The 26,169-nt window shown below is 31.8% G+C and overlaps 1 protein-coding gene across 1 annotated transcript; it reads left to right on the top strand.

Annotated features, from left to right (window-relative positions):
* Nucleotides 1–4,467: 4,467 nt before the first annotated feature.
* Nucleotides 4,468–5,482, top strand: LOC105774811 (transcription factor MYB114). Its single transcript, XM_012597383.2, has 3 exons — nucleotides 4,468–4,668; nucleotides 4,762–4,891; nucleotides 4,967–5,482. The coding sequence occupies exons 1-3, from the start codon at nucleotides 4,527–4,529 to the stop codon at nucleotides 5,310–5,312; spliced, it is 618 nt and encodes a 205-aa protein (XP_012452837.1). The 5' UTR covers nucleotides 4,468–4,526; the 3' UTR covers nucleotides 5,313–5,482.
* The last annotated feature ends 20,687 nt before the right edge of the window (nucleotides 5,483–26,169 follow it).

The following is a 26,169-nucleotide window of genomic DNA, read 5'->3' on the forward strand; positions in this document are numbered from 1 at the left end:
GATACGTGGTGAATCCCGGTAAAGAACATTGGAAAGTAGTTCAGTGGATTTTAATATACTTATGAGGTACTACTGATGTTTGCTTACAGTTTGGAAGAACTAGAAATGGAGTCATTGGGTATGTTGATGCTGATTTTGCTAGAGACCTTGATAGAAGAAGATCTCTTACAGGTTATGTCTTTACAATCGGAGGTTGTACAATTAGTTGGAAAGCCACTTTGCAAACTACAGTCATTTTGTCTACCACTGAAGTTGAGTACATGGCGATTACTGAGGCTTGTAAATAAGCTATTTGGTTGAAGGGACTATTTAGTGAACTCAATGAAGACCTTCAAATCAGTATAGTATTTTGTGATAGTCAGAGTGCCATCTTCCTTACAAAAGATCAAATATTTCATGAGAAAACAAAACACATTGATGTTCGGTATCATTTTGTTCGTGATATTATTGCTCGTGGTGATATTTTTGTGAGCAAAATTAGTACTCATGAAAATCCTGCAGATATGATGACTAAGTCACTTACTATAACCAAGTTTGAACATTACTTAGAGTTGGTTGGTGTTCATTGTTGAAGTTAAACCCTTAAGGGGTTTTATGGAAGAGGTGAAAAACTTTTTCGTTGAGAATTCGTGTCAAGGTGGAGATTGTTAGAGTTGTGTAACCTAAATTCTAAGAGATTGCTTACAAGTCAAGTTAAACAAAATATATCTTCTTTCTAGAAGATTTAGTATTTATGAGTATAATATATTTAGCATTTATTAACATAATATATTTGACTTTGATTAGAATTAGGTTTTTTTCAACCTATAAATAGATGTACTCGAAACTTCTCTTGAAATCATTTGAATTTGACATAGTGAATTTTCTTCTCATTTTCCCGTGGTTTTTACCTGAAAGAGTTTCCACGTAAAAATCTGTATGTTCTTTATTTTTATTTCTTTTTTTTTGCGATATATTGTCATTATCGACGTTCTATTTTTACAATATACATAATTGTCCATGTCTAAAGGACAAAACAGGCAAGAAAAAACACAAAACTTGTTGTTTGTTTCTTCACAAGACAAGGTGTGTGAAGTGATGGGTGATTTTGGAGGTTGCAATTTTCAAACAACACACACTTATTAATTTAAGATCACACACTGAATCCAATATTTTTCATGCATTTGAGGCAAATATGAGATTCTTATTTTATAGCTTATTTTCACCAAACATCCTCAAACATCACTTGAAATTTAAATTCATCCCTAAATTTTAATACATTTTAATTGACCCCTCAAAATATTAGTATTATATCAATCAAGTCTTCTCTTTAGTTTAGTTGTCAATTTAGACATTTATGTCAATTTTAATATGATTTAGAGCATATTTGAAACGTATGGATCAAACTCCAAACATGTGTATATCTAATACATGAATAGCTTAGATCAAAATTGTTCAAAAACAAAAAGTGAGAATATTTTTTTAATTAGACCAAAACTATCCATGCAGTTCTTATATATGTGTATACAATTTGATTAATATATTTTAAATATACTCCATGTTATATTTAAATTAATATTTAATGCTCAAACTAATAACTAAATTGATAAAATAGTTTAATTGTTACACTATTGATAATTAGAAAAAAGTTGAAATAAAACATTCAAAAGCTAATTTAAATGGGGACGATAGTTGTACTACCATTAACCTTGAAATCAACTAAACCTTTGTCTTTGAATGGTTGTTTTGGTTATAATGGACTGAGTTTAGAGCATAGTTGCAATCAATAAAATAATATAACTTTCCCAAACCTTGGAATGATTATTTAGCTCCAATTTTGTTTCTTGTTGGTTTAAAGTTGGTTGACTTTTCACAAACTTTTGGGTTAGTTGTATAGGATTGAGTTTCAACAAATGATTAAGAATTAGATCCCAAACTCCAAGGTAGATAATTTTCATCATTCTTCTAACTAAGCCCTACACTTTTATAAGTGAATTAATCGGTTCTCACCTTGTTACCTTAATCATTCACTAATTTACTATACTTATCAACCACCCCCTATTCACACCAAGTAATAATGATGGCACTGAGGTGGTAGCTAATGCCTAAGTTGGGTTGGTTAATCCATTTTAAATTAAATAATATCAATATGTTTTATTTAAACTTAATTGTAAAATATGTAAATATTAATATAAAAATAATTTATAACATTTTATAATATATGAAGGCCTATATTTTCCTAAAAGTGTTGAGAGTGGGTATTTGTTATGGAGTGTCCCATTCCTTAGAGCTATTATTCTTAATATGCCTATACTCGATTTTAGTTTCGGGGTTTTATCTCTTCATTTCGGATAGAGCTCAAAGGGGTTCACGGAGTTTTTACAGGAACGCCTAGGTTTACCAAGAAAATGTTTTTATCATTTTAGCCTTGGTGGGGTTCAAACTCTTTTCCTTAAAGGGTCTTAGTGGGTAAGAATACTACCACTTGGCCAAAATTATAAAACATTTCCTTAGTGGACCTAAGTGTTCCCGTCGAAACTCTGTAAATCCCTTAAGGTTCTTTTCGAAGTAAGGAGACAAAACCCCAAGACTAAAACCGAGCATAGACACTCCGAGAACAATACCTCCACCGTTGAGAGAGTGAGACCAAGATAGTTAGTACCGCATTGGTGGGCACATCGTTTTTCTATTAAAATTGGTATGTACTAGTACCGATTTGTTTCAGTGTACCGTTTCAAATCTACGAATTTTTTGAAAATTATTTAATATATACTATATTAAATATATTAAATAAATTAGATTAAATAATTTCAAATATAAAAATATTAATTGATTATATAAAATACTATCAATAAACTTAGCAAATACAATTTTATTATTTAACAAATCTAAAGTAAACAAGAAAAAAAAACATACCACACGTTAAACAGCAAAATTATCTATAACATTATTTAAAATATTTATAATAAGATCATTCCATACTAAACATATTAAATGAAAGTTTAACAAAAATACACATAAAATGTTGTGTTCGTGGAGCATTTAAATTTTTGTTTCTTTGGTTTGTTTGTTATATAAATTATTTACTTTTTATTAGTCATTAATTTTCTACTTAAAATTTTAAAATTGTTCCTTTACCTTAGTTACGGTTTATATTTTAAATTTGATTAATAAAAAATATTAAAGTTGGTTGAAAAGTAATGATTTTATTTTTTTTAATATTATTTATGCATCAATTGGTGTAGAATGTTTTGATAAAAACAATCGAAATTGACTAGAATGAACCGATATAACTGGTACAGATCAAAATTTATACCAATACGAAAAGGAAAAATAATCGTTTTGATTTATCATTGAAACGGTATGCATAAACTATTACAATCGAAACCGTTACAAAATTAACTACATTGAGTGAGACTCCTCTCGACAATAAAAAATATCTTTATTGTGATATTATTTTTTTAAAAAGAAATCGGATTACGAGTCGATCCGAGTCAGGTCATGATCATGATCAGGAGTAAGAAGCAAAATTTTGGACACAAGTGAAAACATAAAAAAAGAGGGAAACGAAAATGGAAGATAATGTGGTATATAAGAGACATTCATCATGCATTTATGTTTCACTTTTTTTTGGTGAGTGTACTTTGATATTCCCTGGATGACAGAGGGGGTCTACCATATAGATAATGATGGATTTTTAACTGTTGATTTCATCTCTAATTTTGGAACTCTTTGCTGTAATCAACCTGCTAATTGCTTGCTCTCATCATACCTCAAGTTTTGATTCTCTACTGAAATAATAAAACATCACATGCATAAATGATTTCATTTGTACTATTTTATTTGTATAAAATAGGGTCTTTAATTTGATTTGAGAGTACGAGCCACTAGATTGGATGTAAGCTGTATCTATTAATCTTTTATTGTAAATGATTCTCTATTTTTCTACAAGTCATCAGCCATATACCAAACTTTCAGACCCCAAATGCTACCTCATATTTCATATATGGTTAGTTGGGGGTTCATATTTCTTTGAGTTAAGTTATGGTTTTGTCTCATTATTATACTCAAATTTTGAATTTAGTCCTTACACTTTAATTTGACATAGTTTGGTCTCTTTACTTTTATAATGTCATTAGTTAGTCCAAATCATTAGCACCATTAACTATTCCAATTTTAATGCTAACATGAATTTTTCTCTTAAAAATGCTTCTAACTCATCATATTGACATGGTTTTTTTTAGTAGAAGTGTTTTTAACAAGATATTTGACATCAACATTGTAATTTAGACTATCTAATTATATAAAACAAGTAGAGAGGTAAAATTATTTCAAATTAAAGCATAAGGACTAAATCCTAGAATGAGTATAGTACAGGGACCTAAACCAGAATTTGACCTATTCTTCCAAAGGAAAGGTAGCTAGAAAAGGTACACGGAAACTGATACGACATACCATTCTGTACCATAAATAGCCATTGCCAACTTAGCATTGCAGTTCCATAGCTCTTCTCTCTCTCTGGCGGGAAAAAAAAAAGTGAAAAGAAAATGGCAATGGCTCCTGTAACCACTAAATGCAACCTGAAAGAAGTGAATAGAGGAGCTTGGACAGCTGAGGAAGACCAAAAGCTGGCGCAAGTGATTGACCTTCATGGTCCCAAGAGGTGGAAATCAATTGCAGCAAAAGCAGGTTCATTCACAGTACAAGTCTTCTTCAACATAATCTGCCATATATGGAACTTGTAAATTGGATTTATAGTTTCCATTTTGTTTCAACTTTTAGGTCTTAAACGAAGTGGGAAGAGTTGCAGGTTGAGATGGATGAATTATTTGAGGCCTAATATAAAGAAAGGCAACATATCAGATCAAGAAGAGGATTTGATACTAAGGCTTCATAAACTGCTCGGAAACAGGTAATTTAGGCATACATGTCTGGTTATGATATACTTTTGGACCTAATTGTTCTGTTTTTTTTTTTAATCATTTAGGTGGTCTTTGATTGCTGGAAGATTACCGGGTCGAACCGATAACCAAATCAAGAACTACTGGAATTCTCATTTGAGCAAGAAGATAAAGCTAAACGAGAACCGAAACAAAGGTTCGGAAATACAAGAACCGGTGCTAGACAATTCGAAGGGAAATGAGACGGTCTTTGTACCGAAAGGAAGCGAAGAAGGTACATCGAAGAGAGACGACGACTACAACTCCACACCTTGCTTATTCGGTGATACCATGTCCGATTTTCATAGTCCAGAGGCTCTTAATTGGGAGTGGATGAGTCAATTTTTCGAAATTAATGAGAGCTGGGATTACTTTGCATATGACATTATTTGAACATTGTCCATTTAAATCAACTTGTTGTACATTAGTTGTTAAAGAGGCATTTGGTAATCCAAGGAAAACCCTTTCAGTTTCAGTTGTGTGTTGACAAAGGTTTTTCGTTGGATTAACAATAAGATTATGTTTGATTTCATTGTTTATAATTAGATCCATTAATTTTGGTACTGTGAGTTTATGAATTGAGATTATAAGAAACTTCAAAATAAGTCAGCTATGTGAAGAAAAAGTTGAAGTGGTGCAAGTGGAGCTGTACCTTCAAACTCCTGAAAGGAGAAAAAGCTGGTGTTATCATACATTTTTTAATATATGAGCCATGTGTTCAAGGTTACATAAGCCAAATGAAATGATAATAACACCAATATTGCAGAATTTTGCCTTATCTTAGTTTTACACTATTAATTGATAAGTGAATGGTGCAACATGTGGCACAATCTAGTGGGTCAATTAAAGCTATAAGTTCCTTGGATCTATTGGGCAATTATCCCATCCTTCCTATTCCTGTAGTAGCTTGAATAAATGGTACTGGATTGAGTATATACAATTTTTGAATTATTTGAATTCAAATTTGTAAATTTATATAAAAGTTGAATTCGTTTATTATCCAAATCTGAATTTTTTTCATGAATATTTGTGGATATCAGAATTTACAATTAGTTAAAAGTGTCTTTTGGACACCATAATTGGATTTAAGTCTAGTTACATATAATATTTTTTTTATACAAAACTTAGCCCTTAAATAGAAGGATAATACGCTTCAATGCAATTGAACCCACGTCTTCTTACACTAGCAACAATGCCGATGCCAACCGAGTTAGAACTCAATCGACAATTACATATAATTAGATAATCATTATAATTAATAAGTCTCATTGAATTTAATTGAAGTTGTTGAAGAAAACAACTGTAAAAATTGAGGTAACTATTGAATAGTTAATCAATTTCAAACTTTATTTTAAAAATTATTTATTTTCTAAAGTTCAAATTAAAATGTAATTATACTAGTTTCGAACACCCAATTCTTAAAGAATTTATAAGGGTGTTGTATGCAATTCTTAGAAAATGACATCCAAATAAGTATCCGACTTTAAAGTACTACCGTTTAAGTTCATCAATCTAGAAAAGATAAAATACTTGAATCTAACAAGTATCCACTCCAAGACGAAAACAAAATTATTGCAGAAAATTTGAATCTTATTGATGGATTTCTACAGTGGTTCTTAAGAAAATTCTAAGAGATAGGCCGATGATGGTAGCTATATAAGACTCCACCCAACCTCATCCGAGTCAACCTGTTTGAGCTAAGCAATAAGAGAAACAAAATTATTTTATTTAAGTGTCAATTAAATTCTCAAGGTTTCATTACAATTACATTTCAATAAATTCATATTTTGAATTCGTGTACTTTGACTTAATAGATAGTGAGGGTAACTTATACAAATGTTCAATTTTCTAACAAAAAGGTTAAAAATTTTGGTGTGAGCTTGGAGCTCATGGTCGGAGTTTTTTAGGCCCTCTCTCTATTATATCTTGAACTAAAATAACGGTAACAAAGAATAATGGGAATGCGTAGAAACAAAGGTAATACCAACCAACGCAAATTCAAGGTGTAATAGTCTTTTGGGCCATTTGTTTTCGCTACACTTTTAGGTCGATTGTAACTTTCAGTTTTTTACTATTGTTGTGGAGTTCGGACCATTTGGGCTCGATTCAAATAATGGTGTTTGTATGGTTTTCAGTTTACAAGTTAAAAGAAGTTTTAATTACCCATATCGAATTGAATTTTTCATTTAAATTATAATTAGTTTTAATTTTTTTATAATATAAAAATAAATATTTTATATTTAAAATAATAACATTAATTAAAAATATTATACATATATAGTTTCAAAAAGATTATATAAGATTTTTTTTTTTTGGTCTTGTAAAATTAAAGAGTTAATACTCACACACATGATACAGGCATACCTACACCAAACACGCTCGCACTATATCGAAAGAGACTACTCAAATTATATGCAAATGCTATAAAATATAATCCATTTTATCAAAATAATGTCCAAAAATCCAAAATTAATATAAAAATAAAAATACTAACCGTATCAAACGGAATTATCACAGCCAGTAGAAAAAAAATCCAAAATATCCAACTAAACTCAATCCTAACTCTAATAGGTTTAAGTGAACGCTTAGCCGCATCTCTACCTTAACTATTATCGGTAATTACTAGTTAAATTATGATTTTCCTCCTTGTATAAAATTTAATTTGAGCATTTAATAATTTTATTTTAATTTCACATAATTTAATTTGTTTCTACAATTGCTATACCTTAGTCTAAACCACTAATGTTATTAAAAAATTAGGATAATCAATGTAGAATTGTTAGAAAACCCAAAGTTTCATATATCATTTAAAAGAGAAGTTAGGGTTATCAAAATAATATTATCACTAATTTTAATTTTAAAAATTAGTTCAACCTTATGATTTTGATGATTTTTATATAAAAGTTCTACACCAATCAACTAACCAAAATTCATGTGTTAGTGATTTGAACTAAGACATGATATTTGCAAAAATATCGAAATTGCATCTACATTATTAGTTAAGTTGCAATTTAATGAACAACTAGAAGAGTAAAAATAGAGATGAGCACAAGAATTGGTTACGCAGTTTAAAAGACTTTCCTATGTCTACGAGACTTTACCTAGAGAATAGTCTATAACCAAGTACAACCTCACTCTTGAAAAACAATCTAATATCAATTTTCCTATTAAGATTTTCCCCTTGAAAGCTTAAGTACAAATTGAGCATGAAAAATAATTTGTATACAAAGTATTTATATTAGGAGCAAGTTCCTAAGACTGGATAGATAAGTGATCTCTTAATCATAGAAAATCAAATAAGTAAGCCTTGTTTAAATAGACATTACCTACTTGCAATTATTTAGCTATTATGAATGCCATACCCTTTGAATTATGCTTGAATAATACTCATATATGGTAGCAAATAAGAAGAGATCTTTGATCTGCCACTATTTGTGGTGGCAAATTAAGCTTTTTTTCACTACTTAGGGAGCTTGTATTCAAGTGATTTTCTGTCTTTTAAGTTCATTTTTTAGAATTATTTAGTTTAAAAGTTAAATCGAATAAATTGAATTTTTTGTGTTGTTTTATGACCTTTTAGCCAATGAGTCAATAGACTACCATGGATGTCGCAATTGTAACACCTCTAACTCGTCTCAATCGCCGAAATAGGATTACAGAGCATTACCATACAATCAGAAACATTTAAATATCATAACATTTAATAACTTAAATATATCAAAAACCATTAAATCACATACATTTCATCCCTAAATCGAGCCCTCGAGGCCCTAAAAATAGTTTAAAGATAATTCGAGACTAATTTGAAACAAAATGGGAAGTTAAGGAAAAAGTAGCAAAGATTAGAAACAGAGGTCACACGGTTGTGTGGCCAGGCAGGGTGACATAGCTCCATGTCGTATAACTCTCGAACAAGGGACACACAACCGTGTCCTCACCTGTGTAACTTATTGAGTAGCATCACACGACCATGTCACATGCCCGTGTGAGAGGTCGTGTAACTCTCTGAATAGCCCCACATGCCCGTGTGCCAGACCGTGTGCTCGGCCATGTGCCAAACCGTGTGCTAGGCTCGTGTCCCAAGTAGTGTGAACCCTAAATGTACCTAAAATCAAACCATTACAAGTCCATTTCATACCTAATCACTTAAACCATATAAGCACACATTCAAGGGATTCAAACACCATTCAAACATACATAAACATGCCATTTCAATCATCTTAAATTACCTAACTAATGTGCCATTCAAAGGCACCACAATTGCATCAAACATCATTTATCAAATCAAGTCAACCTTATCTTATTTCTTGCATAAAAGCCTAGTTCAAGTTAGTGCCAAAACACACCACAAATGACCATTATCAAGCCATTTCAAACATGCCAAAATAACCTTATATACATGCAATTATAAGTGACCAAAATGGCATACTTTGGTAAGACATTGCAATTACCAATTCAACATAAACTTCCAAACATAAACATCCAAATCACTATTACATAACATCCTATACATTTCAACCACAATTTCATCTATATAATTATATACATACCACTACCCTTGGAGATACAAAAACTACCAACTTAGATGGATAGTGTGAGTCAGTTGAATGATCCTTCCAAAATGTCAGCAACAATTATCTACAAAACAATCCATAAGAACCAATAAGCTTACAAAGCTTAGTAAGGACATAATATAACATTTAATCTAAATACAATTAAATATAGTTCCTATACTATATAATTTAGAGTTACTGGAGTACAAGTAGAGGCACGTAACTGCATTTAGGGGTACTAAAGTACAAATAGGGGCACGTATGTGCATTCAGGGGTACCGAAGTACAAACAGGGACATGTATGTGCATTCAAGGGTACCAAAGTACAAACAGGGGCACGTATGTGCATTCATTCAATAGTTTACTATAAACATTTAATTAAAGAATTATAATATAATAATACAAGTTGAAATTCATTTACGTATTGAAACACTATGAACTTACAAACTATTTAATGACGATCAACACACATAGACTAATCCGCTATTTTCCCTTTCCCTCGGTTATTGTCTTTTTTTATCCAAGTTTTGATCTATATAATAATTAAATACAATATATTAATCTCATACATATTTCACATTCTATTCAATGCATATGACCCTTAACTTTTAATTAATTACATATTTTTCCTAAACTTTTACGACTTTTGTAATTTAGTCCTTTAACCCGATATTCATCAAATTGACCATTTTCCTAGAAAAAATTACAGTCGAATATTCTAGGCTCTTTAATAGTCCTTATTACACATCAAATTCACCATCAAACCTTGAAATTTTGACATTTTAACAATTTAATCCTTAAATCAAAATCTAACAAAAATCACTTTACAAAACAACCAAATATCACAACCAAAGCTTCAAATATATAATTATCATCATAAACAACCAATATTCTTCAATGGTAACTTCCAAAATTTTTAACAGATTCGAAAACGAAGGTACGACTAGCTAGACCTAGTTGCAATGATTTCAAAAACATAAAAATTATAAGAAACAGAATTAAAACAAGCTTACATGCAAAGAGATTATGCTAGCCAAACCGAAAGCTTCTCAAAAATGGTGTTTCCTTTCAATTTTGGTAGAAGAAACATAAAGAAGATGATACCATTTCTATTTTACTATTTTTCTATTATTCTTTATCTTATTATTTATTTACAATTTTGTCCCTTTTAACAAACATACAAAATGACAAATTAAATTGTCCTTAACCATCCATATAACTTCTATATGACCTAATTACTAATTAAGTCCCTTCCTATTTAATAATTAAGCTATTTGGCCACTTAAATGCAATAATTACTAAGTTTTGCACCTTTCACAATTTAGTCTTTTTTTCTTTAATTAGCTATCTAAACGACAAAATTTCTTAACCAAAAATTAATATGACTCTAATGGGATCATAAATATTCTATAAATAACATTTACGAGCCAACACAATAGAAATTTGTGATCCCGAGATCACTGTTTCGTCACCACTGAAAAGCGGGTTGTTATAGCAACATCCAAGGAGAAAGTCGCAACATTGAAGCAAGCCTAAACACTTAGCCAATTTTCCAACTTAAATCTAAGAGGCAAGCTACTAGAGATGATGTCACGACATTAAGAAGAAAAAGTCAAGACATTCAACCTGAGTTCCAAAGGGTAAGTACATTGCGAGAAAGTCACGACACCAAACTTAAAAAGTCACGACATTCCATCCAGTCTCGAAGGCCAAGCATTCTACTAGCAAATTCACGAAGACAGTTATAGGGTTTTGCAACACCTGTTTGATGAGGCCCATAATATTGTAAGGGTGTTTTGTTCGTACAATCTTAACTTGTTAAACAACTTGTGATTGACCTAAATAAGTCATAATACATAAACATTATATATATTAGCTCATGAGAACAGACTGGGAGTTTAGAATTTGTTTCTTAAGTTCTTTTTATAGGATTAATTAGGGTTTTAAGTAGATTTAGAGTTTTCTTTTTAGCTGTCCATTGCTTTGTGATTTTTAATATAAATTTCTTTTTAATTCTATTTTGATTACTTCATTTTGCTATTATGATTCTCGCCAAATCAATGATCAATCATCATTCATGAGTTCAACTATCAAAACCCCAATTCAAGATTTTTAAATTTCTAAGCATTCTCTCCCTTCTCTTTTAATTTATGTTTCATTGAATATTTGATAACTAGGTAGGAATGTTTGAATCTAGAATGACCATTAACTAAAACCCTAGGAAGGTTGATTAATTGAAGTGAGAGTGATTGGCTTGGGTTTAGGGTTTCAAAGCTAATTAGTTAGATTAGGCTGAATGAACTTAAACCTTAAAATTGATGACTCTAGGAAGTAACTTAAGTAGGTGAGATCAAAAGGGGATATTCTACTTAGCACCAGTTTAACTTATCATGGTTTGATTCATCAGGTTGAAAGATAAATGAGTTAAATTGATAATTTAGTCTAGTTATAGGCCGAAAGGTATTAATTAGGTTAATAGTTAGCTAATGAGTAAAAACCCTTGAATCTAAGTTAATCATGAACATGGAAGTTAATCATCCTTCTGACTGTTTAAATTGATTGTGATTTTGGTATTTAAGTTTTTATTTTATGCTACGAATCATCTTGCTTTTATTCTATCGTAATATGATCTAGACTTGACTAGTACTTACACCTAGTTACTGTGTTACTTCATACTGCCAATTTAGTTTAAACAAACCTCCATTGGATACGATCCTCGAAATACTTCCAGTATGTCATTGTAATTAACTATATTACAATTTGACCTGTACATTTGCAGACACTATACATAATTCCACATTTAATTTCATATTTCTAAGCACGATGCACACAAGTGTTGGGAAATGTGCCCATATTGTAGTAAACATGTAATTATTTTCTATGTATTTGAGCGATGAATAAATAAAGCTAATTTCACATTTTACTATTATATCTTTTTTGTTTTTTTTCTTTCATGTTTTGCATGCATAGTAAATTTGTGAGAAGAAAATATTAGCTCATTGATTGTCTAAATTCAAATTGATGATAAGTGGCATTGTAAAAACATTTACATTGCGAGAAAGACCACTTACTTCAGTAGATAATATAAACGAGTCTATAATCCCGTAAAAAATAAAAGTGAGCATTTGATTCAAATACTTATAAGGATTTTTATGTCATTTATAATTCCAATTGAATAAATGACTAGTCTTAGCTATTAGAGCAGTTGACTCCATGGGTAGAGACATAGATGTATTTATTAAAAGAGTGATACATTGGACTGGACCCAAAATGAATTAATTTTGAATCCGTTTGTGAATTAATTCACTTGTGACGTTTATGGTGTGATTTACCTAAATCTTGAGTTAGCCACTGACCATGCGTATGTAACTCATGTTCTTTGATATAAGTGGAGACTTATGCTCTAAAGATGAGTGAGCCCATAGTTGGTATGTTGGGTACATGACTTGTGTATAACATGACTTTACTAGCAACAATGGAATTCATAGCTCAATTGAAGAGTTAACAATATCCTCTCATTGGCATTGTATGGATTGATAAATATGGGACGTGGTCACGGGTTGCTTGTTCTCAAACGATAAATTTATCACAATAATTTGTTTATAGTGATCATATTAATCATTAAGAAGGCACAATGGTGACAATGAGATAAAATAAGATTGTACTAAGTGAACAAATTTAATTCAAAGAAATTAAGGATATCATATGAGGGTAACACATACATGAGGAGGTCGTTGGACAAAGTAGTTGGATGAATTACTTTCGTAAAGAGTATACAATAAGGAGTTTTCAATCGTGGTACTTCTTGTAGATTGACTCCATGATTAAGTAAATTACGAATTATCGAAATGATACTTCTAGAGATAACTATAATTACTCGAGCCTAATTGTATATGTCTGATTGGTCCCTCCGCTAGCTCAACAAAAGCTCGATCGGATTACATTTGAATCAGAAGAAAATTCTATGACTTTGAAAATAATTTAATTGAGTCAATTTATTCGATATGGAATTAAATTAAGCGGTAATGAGAATTGTTCAACTAGATAATTTGATTAAAGAATTTTCCTGAAAATTTAATTTGGAAAATCTATTTATTTTTTAGGAAAATTAATTTTAATCAAGTAAAATTAAATTAATCAAATTAATTAAAATTAAGATGATATTTTGAAAATTAATTTTCAAGTAAGACAATTAGCCCGATGCGTAATTAAACTTGAAAATTGGACTTGAGATTGAAAATTAGGCCCGAGAACACAAAATCGAGATTGATACCCAAAAAATGGTTAAACCGGGCCTAGTATGTGAAATGGGGCCAACGATCCAACCAATGGAAAGATCGGATCGATCGGGCTGTCACTGGCCTAGACCGAACTGGCAAAAGTCGAGCTGGTTTGCGGTGCCATAAAGGTGTCACACCTGCAATGGCACCACCGGACATGATAGTGCCAGCGGCGACATTCCGGTGGCCGATGGGTGGTCCTTCAACAATTGAGCAGTGGAGGAATCGTACTCCTAATGAGACTCTATCAGATAATTTGAGTTCAGATTAACTATTCAAAAAATAATATTATTTTAATATATTTAATATTAAATTTAATTTAATATTTATCTTGTAGATAAATATTCTATTAATTTAATAGATTTAATATTAAATTTAATCTAATATTTATCTTAATAAGTATTATATTAATTTAATATTAAGGTGATCAAGTTTAATCATAGTTGAAATCTCTAAACTCTCCCCATATAAAGAAAGCATCGAAACATTATTTTTTACAGACTTGAATTTAATAGAAAGTTGTAGAGAGAAAATTCTCTAAAGAAATTATTTTAGAAAATTTCTAGAGATATTTTTCTTATTTACAATTTGGCTCAGAAGTTTTGAAAAATTACTAAATTGCCCCACTGGTAATTTTGTGGGAAAATTTCTGATTTGAAGCAAGCCCACACTTGGCAGATGTGAGCTTGAAGATAGCAGAGAAGACTACTTGATCGAAGCGGTTATCCTAGACGAATAAAAAAGGTACAATTGTGATTAAATGTTTATTACTTTAGATATCACAATCAAGTTCTTATTTTTGAAAAAAAAATTGAAAACTGTAGTGTTTCCCTTAAACTTATTTTCTGTGATGTTTTCCAAACCCGTTTTTCCAACAATTGGTATCAGAGTTAGGTTGTTCACTATCTCTAAGTATAAATAGGTAACCAAAATAGATTTCTCTTGAATGATTTGATTACATAGAAAGTGACATTCTTTAGGTCTTATGTATGTTTTGAGTTATACATGATAAAAAATGTAATATTATATATTTTTTATATAATTGTTATTTTTCCGAAGTTGTGATTCCTAGGAAATAGGCCATGGACTATCATCTCTACATATGGCTGTTTTTTTAAATTCATAAAATTCTTGTAAGCTGGAAATGAATATAAGACTTAAATGTAATTTTTCTAAAAGGAGTCCATGACAAGGTGGAGATAGAGCGATGACGGTTGAAGACCTAAAGAATGCATTGTGGTGAAAAACTGTGTATTTTTTTATTTATTTTCTAGAAATAGAACTATGGAAACCTTGGCTAATAATTTTATTTTAATTACCCATCTCCTTATATATCTGTTTTATAATTAATATTTATATTATGTTATATTATAAGTTTGATATATATATGTATGAGAAGATCCATAGTTGATCGATTAAAAAATAAGAAGTGTGGTAATAAGAAAATACATATGTTCTATTATTCATTTACTTCTTTAGGTTAGTCGATTACTGTGAGAAGTGTCATAATGAGAAGGTGCATATCTAGCATTGGCTCTGACAAGAAAATACTTGATTTTTAAATGGTCAAAACTCACCTCCCTTTCTTGGGACTTATCTGGTGCACAATTCACATTCACTTCTTCGGTTTTTCCCTTTAAAATAAAACTTTGGAGAATCAAAATTGTTTATTTTTGTAATTGATTGATTCTTGTGAATAAATGAATGTGAATGTTATAAAATTTTCATAGCATGGTATGCTTATATTGGAAGCATGTCATATAGATTAGGTAAGAATACCACTAGGAATATTGTATGATCATTCTTGAAATCTGGGATAAAAACCTTACATGTTATTAAAATATTGAGTAGGAAAAGTTTCTTGAACAATACCTACAACCTCCATTGATGGTCCTTAAGTGATAACATGATAAAGTTTTGAGTTGATTCCTACCTTGGCCACACCACAAGGTAAACTTTATCATGTGGGTTCACTAGATGAGATTTTCTTTTAAGGACAACTAATCATGCACGACTCTTAGTGAGATTGTCTCAAGGTGACTCACAAATGAAAGCATGTTCATGATGGGTGTTAAGTCAATGGTTACATTTTCAAGATCGTCTCTTATTAAATAGTTTCCTAAGAATGTATATTTAAGCTAGAGATGATGGTCAAATGTTCAACGGCCGTTGGTTCGTATGGAGTCTTGAGAATCAAGATTCATTAACTGATTAGATGTAATACATGTTCTTGCTAATTAATTAGGGGATCCCAAGGCGATATGATCGATGGGTGTGAGAATGATCGTAGCAACGGAAAAATATTTTTCAAGGTTTTAATAAAATACGCATACATCATACTACATTCTTGATATGTTGCTGAAATGAAAATATTTGCTTCATAAAAAGATAGAAATTAGTGAATCTTTATTGTTTTTCAATTCAAATGTCTCCTACTCCTCTTCTTAGATTTCTTACTGAGAATAAATTAAATAGGGATAACTTTTGAGAATGGAAATAGAACTTGCTGATTGTTCTAAGCTGTGAGAAACACAAATTCGTCCTTGATGCACCTGGCACACTTAAAGCTCAGTCCAAAGTGAGAAATCGCTAGAGAGATTTTGACTCGATTTCTCGATGTTATATGTTAGCAAGCATGAGTTGTGTGCTGCAAAAGCAACACGAGAATTTTCGTACTACTAAAGAGATCATGACAAATTTGGAGGATTTGCTTGGAGGCCAAGTTGCATTTTCTTAACAACCTGCTATTAGAAATTTGAGGAAATCTCAATAGAAACTCAAAAATTCAATCAAATAACATATTCTTAAGCTTATGGGATTCTTTGCGGAAGCAAAGGACAATGGGGCTGAACTAGACATGAACACTCAGAATGAAATAGTGTTCAAATCCTTAACCAATGAGTTTGTTGGCTTTACGATCACTTAGAACTTGGGGAATAAGGTGCTTACCTTGACTCGTCTCATGAAGGAATTACAATCTTATGAGTTGATGCTGAATGGTGATAAGTTGGTTTAAGAGAAACCTGAGGCAAACTTAGCTGTGGGTCCTTCGTCCTCTAAGGGAAAGCAAAAAGCTAAAGGAAAGAAGAAATCAAGTAAGTCTTCAATACCACCTCATGTGGATAGGAAGAAGACTAAGAAGTCAAAGGATCCCAAAAAAGATCAAATGTTTCTTTTACAACAGGAAAGGGTACTTCAGATTAAACTGTAAGGAGTATTTGGAATACCTAATTGAAAAGGAAAAATGTATGGAATTCTTTGTGGTTGAAGCTCGCTTAGTGGAAGAATCAATTGACAAATGAGTTATTGATTCTGGAGCCACTAACCATGTGTGTGTTTCTTTATAGGGTTCTGTGGAATGAGAACTCTATGTAACAGAAGCCTATCGTTTCGAACCGAAGATGGGAGTTATGTTTTAGCCAAAGTAATGGGGAAGTTATTTTACATTTTGATAATTTTAATAAGATTGTTTTAAAGGACGTATTTTATGTACCTTATTTTAAAATGAACTTAAATTTTGTAGCATGTTTAGTTAGCGACGGTTATTCCAAGACATTCAATAAAGGGATTTCTATTCACAGAAATTGTTCTTTAATCTGTAATGAATGACTGAAAAACAATCTCTACTTTATCAAACCAAATAACTACTCGATGCTTCAAACTTAAATGGTGAATAAGAAGCTGAAAACTTCTCACTCTAATGAGCGGTACCCTTGGCACTTAAGACTTGGTCATACTAACTAAGAAAGAATCACTAGACTCGTGAAAGATCGTCCCTTAAGTATGATTAAGGTAGTTAATCTTCCACAATGTGAATCTTACTTGGAAGGTAAAGTGAGTAAGAGGACTTTTAATGTGAAAGGTATAAGGGCCAACCAACCTTTAGAACTTGGGAATACTAATGTATGTGGGTCCCATAAGCATTAGTGCTCAATGTGTAACAACCCCCACCCGACCTTTCCACCAGATCCGAGTGCAGGTGTTACAACTAGATCGAGTTGTCGTTCATACTAAATCTCTCTATACATAAACATAATGTATTACCTATAAAATAAGTTTACAACATCGAAAAATTAAAAATATAGTTCACCACCTTAACTCTAAACTATAAGATATTTAACTAATTTCAACATAGCAGCCCTATGGCGAAGTTCCTAAAGGTACCCCCATCCTATGTGCATGTCTCAAAGCCAAAAATTGATTTCCTTAGTTCCTCTCGATTTGGTTTGGTCCTTCCTTGAGTCTTACATTTCTGCATTTCCTGCATTTCCTGTAAAACACATGCCACTCTTTGGTAAGTTCAAATGAACTTAGTGAGTTCCTAAATTATTAGAAATTAGACCCCATCTTTCAGGGGTTCAAATAGAAAGAATCTAAAACCATTAACCTGCTGCTTGTGCGGATAACTTCTCTTAATAAGTTCCCCATATTTAATGTCTTGATAGACTTGTCAAAGGATGTCATAGCGTCTTTCAGCCATGATCTTAGTCCTATTTATCATGATGTCATAATGTATTTCAGCCATTGTCTTACTCATTTATATCATGATACCATATCATCATTCAGCTATGGTCTTACTCATCTTTAGGCGTATAGCTTCTGATCGATCCCATAACCTAGCCATGATCTTTACTACTCCCATTTGGTTCTATCTCACCATCTTATACCTTGATGCTTGAACACTATAGTGTCCCCTCTGCAAGGCCTGGAGCTTCGCTCATCACGGGTGCACGCAACAACACTGTATGACGGTATATAACAGAACCAGCTTTTATCCCATTCCTAACTTCGTCTAACCCGACATTAATCATTATTTCACACTACCATCATACACTTGTATCTCATTCATTTTCTTAGATAAAATATCATGAAATAAGTGAACTGAACTAAAATGATGGATACTCATATACCTATATGCTCTTATAAAATATACTTAACATTTCATAGATTGTTCGGTTAGCTTCTCCAGACGCCAGAGCCTCCATCCTTCTGGCAGCTAAGCAAGCCAACCAAATCATGGGTTAAACCTAGTGTTTTCACTTTAAACCTAAATTTTTCAGAAACATGCAAAACCCTCAAAATAGTTTTGAAAACTCTTAACTTTATTTTCTAAGTCTTACATATACCGAAGGGCTTAGAAACTTACTAGCTTATTGGTTTCTCTAGTTTTTTGAATTATTCTCCACGATTATCACTCCATGCAAAGCTTTCTACTACCATTGCTTCCTTAGAGCAAGTATGTAAAATGAAAAAGGGAAAATGAATTAGATTTGAGAAGAAGTCTCCCAGGGAAGTCATTTCTCATCTATTCATAACCCTTCCTGTATGGTCTTCAACTGTGTACAATCCACCCATTCATAATAATTTTGTTCCCCACTAAGGAATTGTCTAGTTCTAATCCAACCGAACCAGGCTTGGTTCTCAACCTTGTCTAATTTCAATTACTATCTTTCCCTGATTTTTCAATAGAGACTTCCAAATTTCGGTCTCTTTCAATTTAATCCCCAAGTGTTTTAAACGTCAAGGTTTAAAAGGATTTTGGGTGTGACATGAGGAGGTTACGATTATTACATGACTTTCATCAATGACTATTCTCGATATGGATATATGTATCCAATGTACCAAAAAAGTGAAACCTTTGATAAATTTCAAGAGTTTCGTACAGAAGTGGAAACACAATTAGCTTTATCCATAAAGAATCTTCGGTTTGACCGAAGTGGGGAATACTTGTCCGACTAGTTCCTAGGATACCTCATAGAGAATAAAAATTTTATCCCATTTGACTACGTTAGGCACTCCACAGTAGAATGACGTAGTTGAGAGGATGAACAAAACTTTTTGTCCCCCTTTGTTTCCAAAATGTAATAGTGTTGACTAGGGAAACTGTCCACCCTTGTAGCCATACACTCATTTTTGTTTTTTTTGACAAAAACTCTCATTTTAATATCTTTTCTGCTTTCTTGCAACCACTTTAAGCCGCCCCTATTTGGTTGTTCTCCTCCATCTTTTTTCTTCTTTTTCCTTTACTTTTGAGATCATTATATTGACCATGACCGCTTTCGAACTTACTAACGTCCAAAGTGTGAATACTGCAACTAAAGATATAGATTTGAGGTGGTTTCTGCAAGTATACAGATCAGGTTGTAATATAGTTACAACGAAGTAGGTAAGTACTCCAAGGATCATACCCAAGGGGTTTGCAGTTTGGGGAAAATTACTATCAAGCTAATTACTGGGACTAATTAGTAATCTAATTGAGTTACAAATTAGTATTGTTAATATGGAAGCAAGATGATAATAATATTAATAAACTAAATAAATTGAATTGAGCCTAAATCTACTCTTAAGTTCATCTATCAGCTTCTCCTATCCTTGTTTCGACTCCGCGAGTTCCTTTAACCTAGATCCAATTGTTTTTCCTAATTAATTACGTAGGGTTCTAATCAATCAACTAGTCGATACCCTAGCAGGATCTTTCGATAAATCCAGTAGAATAACGAGTCAACCAGAACTACTTATCTTTCGACCCCACAGTCCAAACCAGTTCGGGGTTAAGGTGTTCATAGGTCAAACCAATTTTGGGTTAATTCCCACCTAAATGACTTCTTAGGTTTTCAAGCCTAAGGTTTAAGTTCTTCCTCTCCCAAACTGTTGATCCACCAAGAAACTCTAGCCTTCTATAAATTAATACTATTAGAACAGTTGAAACCAAGCAAGATATGTATGAAGCATAAATTGATTCTAATCTTTACACAAACATTCAATGAAACAATGTTAAAGAAAGAGATATAAATAATATAATAAAGAAAAAGAGATGTTAATGGACTTATCGATGAAAGCGTGGCTCTAGAACAATTTCCACTCGCAAGAGTCTCACTGTGGAATTGGATCTTTCAGTTATAAGAACATAAAATACCCTAAGTAAAAACTAAGAATAAAATAAAAACCCTAAGTATATTTCGTCTCCCTAAAATTATGTGTTTAAACTGATTACAATGGCCTTTATATTGGCTAAACTTGGAATATTAAAATGCCTAAAATATTTTTGAAGTCTTTAGAGCTCAACTAGGATAGATAATCTTAATTTCCTTAAAATATGCAACTATTATGTGTAGGGACTTTTCCAGTTGCGCACGGAGTCCAATGTAGCGACACGGGAGGGTCGTGCCATAACATCGAGGACAGTTTCGCTCCAGAACTTGTTTTTGGCTTCTTTATTTTATGTTGAGACATCAATGTCTTGGTGCCGCGACATAGACATCATTTTTGGCCTGAATATGCATCTTTAGCTCCCGACTTGATCTACAAGACCATGTAACCTTATTTAGATATATAAAATGTAATAAAAAAAAACTAGAAAGCATAAATTACTACTTTAAGTATAAAACCTAAATATATACTAAGATTTTTTTATTTAGCTATTAAAAAAGCTAAAGTTTTGTGTAAAAAGGATGTAAATACTAGTGCAATTCGTGGCAGATCACTCCCCTACACTTAACTTCTTGCTTGTCCTCAAGCAACCAAAACAGATATATTGGAAAAAGAGAAAATGAAATTAATAATATGAAATTGACTTAATTTCTTTCTTTAAACAAGCTAAAGTTAGTGAAGATGGATGTAAATAAGAACCTCACTCTTAAACTCCCCCACACTTACTTTTTTTCTTATCCTCAAGCAAACCAAGTCTAGACACATAGCATGCAATAAGAAAACGTCCCTTGGATTTTATTACTACTATAAACATGGTTGTGAAATATTAAATGTATAAAAATTCTTATCGCACAAGTAACTTAATCTTGATAGTTCGATGCCTTGAAATTTTTTAAAGTAAATTAGGATTAGTTTACAAAGTTGCATATAATTCCCATAACCAAATGTTTAACAATATCATCATTAACATAAATCAAGCAGATATTGAGCAGACACAATCATGTGAATAAAAAACATTCATTAAATAAAATTGTTAGCAATTTTAGAAGATTATACATAGAGAATGCTTAAGTCACATTGGTCTTCTACGCTTGTAACGTTCTAAGCCCTAGGACAGTACAAGTTCAAAGAAAAAATTATGGCTCAAAAAGGTTCAAGCACTAGAAATAGTTAGGCACACGATATTATTCCCTCTATTTCCTCTTAATGTCTCATCCAAGCACACTGCCTTTTATGTCCCTCTCTCACCTACCTTATCTCTTCATGTAGGAAGATACAATATAATACTAGCAACTATGGTCGGCTAAATGAGTTTTGGTGCACTGATGACTGTGTTTTCTCACTTTTGTGACTTTTTGTTTTGTCACTTGACTTTTTACTCTTTTCTCAATCACAGTGCTTTTGTTCAATACCTTTTTCCACTTGTTTTTACTTTTCACTTTTTCTAGATTTTTTTCTTTTTCGCACATTTTTGCTCGACCTATAATCAATGTATCACATTGTTTCGTCCTTTTTTTTGTTTTTTTTAAACCACCGTAATGTATCTACCTAAACCCTCAATATCTATGGCCTGACGTTTATTTCGAAATGTATTAAAGGACCAAAGATAGGGAAATTTTAAGTTTTATGTGTGATATTTGGGTTTCAATTTTGTTGGTTCATAAAGAAGGAGTTATCAAGCTCAAATAAGGAGACTAGGGATTCATAGCATTAATGTATGGTCATTTGAGAACTGGCTATTCAAAAAGTGCCTTAGGTCATCCCTAAGCATCCCACCATACACAATTTCTTTCATGCTTCGAATTAAACCAAATGAATAATAATCAATTCAAGCATTCATGTCTCTACAACTATCTAAAAGACTTATATCTCATATGACATCATCAAACATTCTTACTTAGGTACTTCTAATCTATTATGCAATTTAACTAAGTAACCTAATCAATTCCCCTTAAAAATAATCAAATTATCTCATATCAATAAAAAATTTCATGCTTGAAAAATGTCATACACGCTTCATTATTTTCAACCTCTATTAGCAGTGTTAATATAATCCTAGATCCAATTCCATTTTTTGGGTTGAGAGAACCATATGAATTGGGCGAAACTAAAAAGGATTCGATAATCAGTAATAAGATGATTCACAAATCATCCCTTCAAATTCAATCTATGGCGTGGACAAATTATTCATTAATGAGAAAAAAAATCGACTAAGAGAACAAACACAATCAAAAATCAAATACAAAAATTCTAATTATAAAAGAGAAGAAAAATGAATTTCTAACTCAAGAAATAAATAGTAGTTCTAACAAAATAAGTTATCGAGGATAAAATAGTAGAATCAAGCAAAAATTTTGGCAAATAGTAAAAAGAAGAAATATTTGATTAATCAGAAATTCTATTTTTTATAAAATTTTTCATTGAAAAGATATACATGGATATTCTTCTATATATCATTAATATTCCAAGAACTAATACCATGCAACAAAACAATAATATATATATTTTAAAATAAATAATCAACTAAAGCAAGGTAAACACATAAACTAATCCTCTGCACTTTCCCCCACACTTTAGAACATACATTTCCCTTAACGAAAAATAATTAAAGTGCAAACAAGAAAACTTCCTTAAATAGGCTAGATCCTTGTTGTTATGATAATCTTGGGATTTGTGTGTTCCAAGCAGATGAAAAGGTACCTAAAAAAAACACTATGAAAAGAAATAGGAATATAATATAAAGAAACAAAGAATAAAAAGAAGAAGTGTTGATAATGGATGACAAAATGTCTAAAAATATTCGGATGAATTTGGGCCTTCAATGTTGCAAGGTGCATTCTGTCTCGGATGTCGTGACATTAGGGTGAGATGTTCAGACATCAATCTCAATTTTCGGCTTCTTAAAAAAAATTCGGTTTTGTCACTCCATGAATATCTATCTTACTATGGAAAAAAACTAAACACAAATAATATTAATAAAAATAAAATAAAATAATAAAAAAATATCAAAATTTAAAGTAGGAAATAGAAGTTCTTTAAAAATTGAGACGATCTGTGTCGCCACCATAGAAGAAATTCTAGTCGGTTCTCGACACTTTGATTTGACGTTTGTTCCACTGTCGATATATATGAACCAGCCCCTTCGGTCGATTCCAATGATGTTGCCTTATTTTCGATCGATGCGACATCCACATTACAAGCCATTGAGTATAAAATTTGAGCCAACCACAAATCCTTTTTCGGGGTATTATTGCCTCGAGGTTCCTCCCCTCCATGTCGCATGAAGTTTTGGTCATTCGAGATTTGTTTCCCTTGCCATATGAGAATGAGTCAAACTCATTGATCTTTTTGGCTAGCACCTTCTCTGCTATGGTAAAAAAGTGTATTTGCTCTTCTACACTTTCATTCAAAATTGGTTTAATCTCCATGTTAGTGGTTACTTCTATTTTTACGTCAATGGATACATCTACTATTAAATTTATTTCTACGTTAATTGGATCGATGACATCTTCGAGTATGTTTAGTTTATCAACACAGTTCCCAATTCCAAACTCTTGCTAATTTCCATCATCTAGGTCCGGATGATTATAAAAAATACAGTGGTCATTATGGTCAGAGTTGAGAACATCATGTACAACCTCTTCCTGTGGAGGTAAGGTCTCTGATATCTCTTAGAGCATTGCCATCATTTGCGTCATCTTATCTGACATTCTTGATACAATGTTAGATGTTTCGTTGTTAGCTCGATGGATTTGATCACACTCATATAGATGTTTATTTGAATCACTGACTGCCTCCAAACATACTAACATCCAAAGTGTGAATACTCCAATTAAATATATAGATTTGAGGTGGTTTTCGCAAGTATACTGATCAGGTTGTAATATAGTTACAATGAAGTAGGTCAGTACTCTGAGGATCGTACCCAAGGGATTGTAGTTTGGGGAAGACTGTTATCAAACCAATTACGGGGAATAATTACTAATCTACTTGAGTCACGAATTAGTAGTGTTAATATGGAAGCAAGATGATAATAATACTAATAAACTAAATAAATAAAATTAAACCTAAATCTACTCCTAAGTTCTTGTATTGGATTCTCTTATCCCTTATTTCGACTACACGAGTTACTTTAGCTTAGATCCAATTGTTTTCTGACCTAAATCAATCAATTAGTCCATACCCTAGCAGGATCTTTTGATACGTCCACTAGAATAATGAGTCAACAAGAACTACTTATTTTCTGACCTCATAGTCCAAATCAATTCGGGGTTAAAGTGTTCACAGATAGGCCATACCAATTTTGGGTTAATTCTTACCTAAATGACTTCCTAGGGTTCTCAAGCCTAGGGTTTAAGTTCTTCCTCTCCCAAATAGTTGATATGCTAAGAAACTCTATCCTTCAATCAATTAATAAAATGAGAACAGTTGAAACCATACGAGATATGTATAAAGCATAAATTCATTTTAATCTTTCCACAAACATTCAATTAAAAATTGTTAAATAAAGAGATATAAAGAATGGAATAAAGGAAAAGAAATGCTCATGGATATATCGATGAAAGTGTGGCTCCAGAACAATCTCCACTTGTGAAAGTCGCACTTCAGAATTGAATCTTCCAATTACAAGAACATAAAAGTACCCTAAATAAAAACTAAGAATGAAATAAAAAACCATAAGTATATTTTCTGTCACCCTAAAAGTGTGTTTAAACTGATTATAATGGCTTTTATAGAGGCTAAACTAGGAATATTAAAGTGCCTAAAATATTCTTGAAGTCCTTAGAGTTGGGTTAGGACAGATACACCTAATTTCCTTCAAAAAAGTAACTAAAACGTACAGGAGTTTTTGGGCTACGCAAGGGCTTGGTTACAACCCAGGCTTGCGATGTTGCAACCAACCACAAGGGGTATGTCGCAACATAGGAGGGCCATGTCACGACATTGAGGGCATTTTTTGCCTTAGAACTTGTTTTTGGCTTTTTTCTTCGATGTTGAGACATCAGTGTCTTGGTGTCGCGACATATGCATCGATTTTGGCCCGAATAAGCATCTTTAGCTCCCAACTTGAACTACAAGATCATGTAACCTTATTTAAATATATAAAATATAATAAAAACTATTAGAAAGCATAAATTACTACTTTAAGTATTAAAACTTAAATATACACTAAGATGCTTTGATTTAACTATTAAACAAGCTAAAGTTATGTGTAAAAAAGATGTAAATAATAGTGTAATTCATGGCAGATCAGTACCCCACACTTAAATTTTTGCTTGTCCTCAAGCAAACCAAGTCTAGACACATAACATGTAATAATAAGGCATCCCTTGGATTTTATTACTATTATAAACATGATTGTCAAATATTAAATGTATAATGTCTGGGTTCAAGAAATCAGGGATAAGCAATGATTATATGATGCTTCAACACCTCGATTTAAGTAGGTTGAGGATGGTTCGACTAAAAACTTCAGTATTAATTCTG

The sequence above is a fragment of the Gossypium raimondii genome, chromosome 6 (genome assembly GCF_025698545.1).
Source record: "Gossypium raimondii isolate GPD5lz chromosome 6, ASM2569854v1, whole genome shotgun sequence".
Classification (NCBI taxonomy): domain Eukaryota; kingdom Viridiplantae; phylum Streptophyta; class Magnoliopsida; order Malvales; family Malvaceae; genus Gossypium; species Gossypium raimondii.